Source organism: Hipposideros armiger, unplaced genomic scaffold, assembly GCF_001890085.2.
Source record: "Hipposideros armiger isolate ML-2016 unplaced genomic scaffold, ASM189008v1 scaffold_352, whole genome shotgun sequence".
NCBI classification, from domain to species: domain Eukaryota; kingdom Metazoa; phylum Chordata; class Mammalia; order Chiroptera; family Hipposideridae; genus Hipposideros; species Hipposideros armiger.
In genome coordinates, this window is record NW_017731702.1 from 504,079 (window position 1) to 509,332 (window position 5,254).

Consider the following 5,254-nt stretch of genomic DNA (forward strand, 5'->3'; position numbering starts at 1 on the left):
TTGGAGATTAACCCACCTCTCTCAGTAAACGATGGAAAAAGCAGCACAAAATCAATAAGGATAAAGAAGATTTGAATAGCACAATTAACAAATTTGACCTAATTGACATATATAAAACATTACAATCCACAACAGTAAATTTACCACACATTCCTTTCAAATGTACACAAAACATTTACTGAAATACCATATGCTGGGATCATAAAAGACAGCACATTTCAAGAGGTGAAATCAGTGACAATAACTAAAAAGCCCCACATGTTTGGAAATTAAGTGGCATACTTCTGATTAACAAATGGGTCTAAAAAGAAATCACAGGAGAAATTTTAAAATATTTTTAACTGAATACTAATGAAAATATAACATATCAAGGCTTTTGAAACTGAACTAAAGCCATGATTATAAGAAAAGCTGTAATGTTTTAAATACAACTTTAAGAAGAAAAACTGAAAATCAATTATCTAAGCTTCCATCTCATAAAGCGAGAAAAAGAACAGCAAATTAAAATCCAAAAAAGTAGCAGAAAATACATCAAGGCTTATATTATTAAGTACAATGACTAAAGCAAAAATAGACAAATATGCCAATAGAACAAAACTGAGAATCCAAAACAGATCCATACATATAAAGTTCTTGATTTATAACAAAGGGAGCACAGTGTTGTCCCTACTTCACATATGAACCTCACACAGAAATCACTTCCAGATAGATCATATACCTACATGTGAAAAGTAAAACAAAGCTTCGAGCAGAAAACAGAATATTTTTATGACCTTGGGCTGAGCAAAAATTCTGTAGATAGGCCCCAAAGAACTATAAAAGGAAAGTTATCCAAATTGAACTTCATTAAAATTAAGAACGTCTCTTCATCAAAAACACCATTAAGAAAGTGAAAAGGCAAGTCACAAAGTGGGAGAAGATATTTTCAGTATGTATATTCAACAAAGGACTTATATCCAAAACATGTACAAAGTCCCACAAATCAATAAGATAACACAATTTTTTTTCAATGTGCAAATAGCAGGCTCTCCCTTCCCAAAAGAGGATATCCAAAGGACTAATATGTATATGGAAAAGGTACTCATTTGTCATCAGAAAATGCAAAACTTACCAAGCGCACCAGCATGACTAAAATGACAGACAGACTAGACTAGGTGCTGATGAGAATGTAGAGTAAATGCCAGCACTCATATGCTACTGATGAGAGTGTAAACTGGTACAACCTTTTGGAAAACTAATTCATGGTCTCTACTAAAGTTGAGTTGAACATACATCTGACCATAAATGACAATAAAATTCACACTTATGTGAAAGAAGACGTGAAATAGTTTTCAAGAAAGCATTATTTTAATAGCTAATAACTAGAAACAACCTTAATGCCCATCAACAGCAGAACAAACAGATAATTGTGGTATGTCCCTAAAATGGAATGTTATGCTCCTACATAAGAGAGTAAGCTACTGCTCCACGTAAATACATGGATAAATCTCACAATTATTATACTGAATAAAAGCCAGACACAAAAGAGAACATACTATATTATTTCCACTTGTATGAAGCTCAGAAACACGGAAAGCTAATCTATGGTGACAGATATCAAAGATGGCACTTAATTGGGGGAAGGGAGTGGAATAGGTGACTGTAGCAGGGGGAAGGGGGAAGGCTTCTGGGGTGCTAGTAATGTTCTATCTGGTTCCAAGTGGTAGCAACATGGGTGTGCTCACATTAAAAACATTCAAACTGTACCCAAAATTTGTGCATTTCTTAAGTATGATATACATTACAATTCAACAAAAGTTTTTAAAATTTTAATAGTGACTGTTCAAGGTTAGTAAACAAATGAGAAAACAAGATTAAGATAACATTTGGATGAAAAGAGTCAAAGCCCAATGAAAGTCTATGCTTTCCATTAGAAATGATCTCTAATCCTTTCTTAACTCTGCTGTATTTTCCAACTTTAATAGCTCTCTCCTATCATCAAACCCCTGAAATATTTTCTCCTATAACATTTTGCTTCAAGCTTGAAATTCAAGTTTTCTTCTACGCCAAGGAGCCAGGTTCAACTGTTTTCATCATTTTAATTACTATACTATGATTATGATTATGGTTAGCTACCAAAATAGAGGAACCAAACATACAGAAAAACATACACATAATTAAAGAAAACAACCCATTAACGTGCAGAAAATTTTGGCAATTCTCCAGTAGTTAACATTCCACCTTTAACTTTATGCACATGCTATCATTAAATAAATTCAGACTATACCCCAAGCAGAAGTTGGATAGTATCTAATTAATTAGGACCCAGTTAAAGGTGCATTATATATAATGATATACAAGCTTAAGTTAATCCTCTTTCCGTGAAAATAGTGGTAAGAGTAGGAGCTATACAAAATGAAACTTAGATAAAAATACAAACAAGCAGACTTTACAGTGTCAAATTTAAATATGAGTTTGATTACTAATCTTTGCTCCCCTGCTCTCTTTTTAAGTACATTCTTAACATCCTTTTTCCCTTAATACATTCATCTCCTTTATAGCTTGTATCTCAATATATACTAAAAGAGACAGCTGGGATTTAACTACCTAATACCATATAATAACTCCAGTAACTTTTTAAATTTAAACTAAATTCCAGTTTCTAATTCTTCATGCGAAAGTACAATCTGAAATATTTAATCATAACTTACTCTCCCTTTCAGTCATTCATTATAAATGACTTTTTATAGTCATTTGTAACCATATGCTTATATAACCAGTAAAAAATGAATTTTAGGAAACATCTAAAATTTAATTGAATATAGTAGAAAAGCTTGTGCTGCTGCACTGTTTCCAAATACTTCATTTCTCTCAAAATTATGAATTAATTTTAAAATAAGAGAAGGGTTTACTTTATACTGCAGAATTTTAAGTGCATCTTTAAACTATTCTAGTTGCTTCCAATATTATTCAAGGGCATATTTTGTATGCACTTTGAAGTACTTAGACAAGTTTTATTTTATTTTATTTTATTTTATTTTAAGGCCTTAGGAATATAAGAATGTAAAGAGCTATAGTGCCATCTACTGGAGAACAAAGACTATGTTACTTCTTCAGCAAGGTTCACTATTTTCTATCAAAAGGAATTCCCAGAGTTATGTCTGCATTGCCATTCTGTCAATTATATAACACGTAATTAATTATTAAGAGGAATCTGTTCACTTAACCATCTACAGGGTTACAACTGAATCTGATGAGATTACAAAGATATACTATCCCATTCCTACCACAAAGGAAATTATGCAGAAGACTCAGGAATCATCCAGCTGGCTCAGAAATGACCTGGGATTTATTTCTGAATGGCTTTTTTCCAAATTCCTAACCTCATACTTCTTTTAAAAAAAACAGAAAACAAAAAAAGACTTTTCAACATGACTCATTCACTCAGCATTTGTTTTGTGCCCATAAAATCAAAGATCTTCAAAAGCAGGCCAACAAGAAATCCACACCCTCCCTTCCCCGAATACAAACTCCTGGAGAAAAGCAGTAATATAGATATTGATTTGTAATTAACTACGCAGAACACTTTTCTACTTTAATAGTAATTTTCTTTTAAATATCAAACACTTCACAAATTTCTATGTCATCCTAGCACGGAACCATGCTAATCTCTGTATTGTTCCAATTTTAGTATATGTGCTGCTGAAGTAAACAGAAACACATTCTTTTACATAAAGAATGAACAGGTACATTCTAACACCTCCCTGAATTTGGAAAGGATGACCCTGGGAGAAGAAGAGCGATGGAACTTACTGAGGTGCTACTCGTCTCCAGTACCGATCGATTCCATTTTTGAAATATAGCACAGCAAGCCACCTTACATTTATATCCAGAGTATGGTTTGTAAAAATATTCTGTAAACAGAAAACAGTATTAGAAAGAACATGTAATAAGTTAAAAGTATTAGCTACCAGAATAGAGAGAGACCAACCGTATAAAAAAATGCATATATTAAATAAACATTAATTATACCCGTATTCAAGTATGGATAAATTTTTAAATTAAATGTTTCATTTAAATTTTATCACTACATACTTCATATTGTTATTTTCAAAATATCAATAGTTCTACAATTCACATAAGAAAGCATACCTACTCAGGAGAATGTTAATTGTTTAAGTTGAGTAATGGATATTGGAAGAGATTCATTACACTATTGTACTTTTAAGTTATGTTTAAATTACCTAATAAACCTAAAACAAAATAAACCTAATTATATATCACAACCTACACACACACAAAATGAAAATAAACATCTTCTAAACTAAAACAGAAAAAGTAGACTCACCATAGCACACACCCATAAAAAACACCCTCAAAGAGCCACGCCCTGAATTAGTAAACGGCAGTGCAATGGCAGCCAAATATTTGGATCCATTTCATAGGTAAACCTCCAATACAAGCAGGTTTTTAAAACAATTAACATATTAACGGTGTCTCATGTTATTAAATATAATGGTGAACTATTTAGAACTTACCAGCAACACTGAATAGAAACCTGGCTGTGTCTCCCATTGTTTCAACTGCTCCTCAGCTGGTTTTAACACAGTGGTATCCTGACTCGTGGCCTGTGTTAAGACCTGGAGAACAACAGTGCTGGCACTATTGAGATCCATGGAAACCTGGTGATGAGAAATTGACACAGTGTAATGTATATCACACATAAAAAAATGAACAGAAACATAAATGGAGAAAAGGCTTCAATGTTCTGATTACTCTGATACTTCATTCACCGACTCCTTCACGTTTCAACTGGATTTCTATCTTTCTATGTACCACCCATACTTACTTAAAATCCCCATAATTCAGGCTGGACGAGTGGCTCATTGGTTAAGAGTTGGCTTGAGAGCCCAAGCTCTGAGCAGCAGGGCCACCAGTTCGGATCCCACATGAGGGCCAGTGACGCTGCGTCCTCTACAGCTAAGATGGTGAACAGCAACTCAACCTGGAGCTGGACTACGGTGAGTCACCAGCAACAGCGTGGGCTGCAGCGGGCTGCCTTGAGCTACTGGGAGTGGCCTGCAGCCAGCATGAGTGGCTGGCAGCTGCTGTGAGCTACCATGAGCCACCGTGAGCGGTGGTCCAATGGCCAGCGATCGACTGCCCCACCCAGGAAGAGTGCAATGATCATAATACCAACATGGGCCAGTGAAGTGATGTCCTCCACAACTAGACTAAAGAACAAAAGGACAGCAACTTGTCTGTTCCCCTTCCC

General features: G+C 34.4%; 1 protein-coding gene across 1 annotated transcript in view; it reads right to left on the bottom strand.

The window, feature by feature from the left end:
• IPO11 (importin 11) overlaps positions 1-5,254 on the bottom strand; it is a 197,354-nt gene that overhangs the window by 166,568 nt on the left and 25,532 nt on the right. Inside the window, exons 2-3 of the mRNA XM_019661540.1 lie at positions 4,518-4,661; positions 3,793-3,893 (exon numbers count right to left, since the gene is read on the bottom strand). Coding sequence (XP_019517085.1) covers positions 3,793-3,893; positions 4,518-4,661 — 245 coding nt within the window. The remainder of the gene's footprint in view (positions 1-3,792; positions 3,894-4,517; positions 4,662-5,254) is intronic.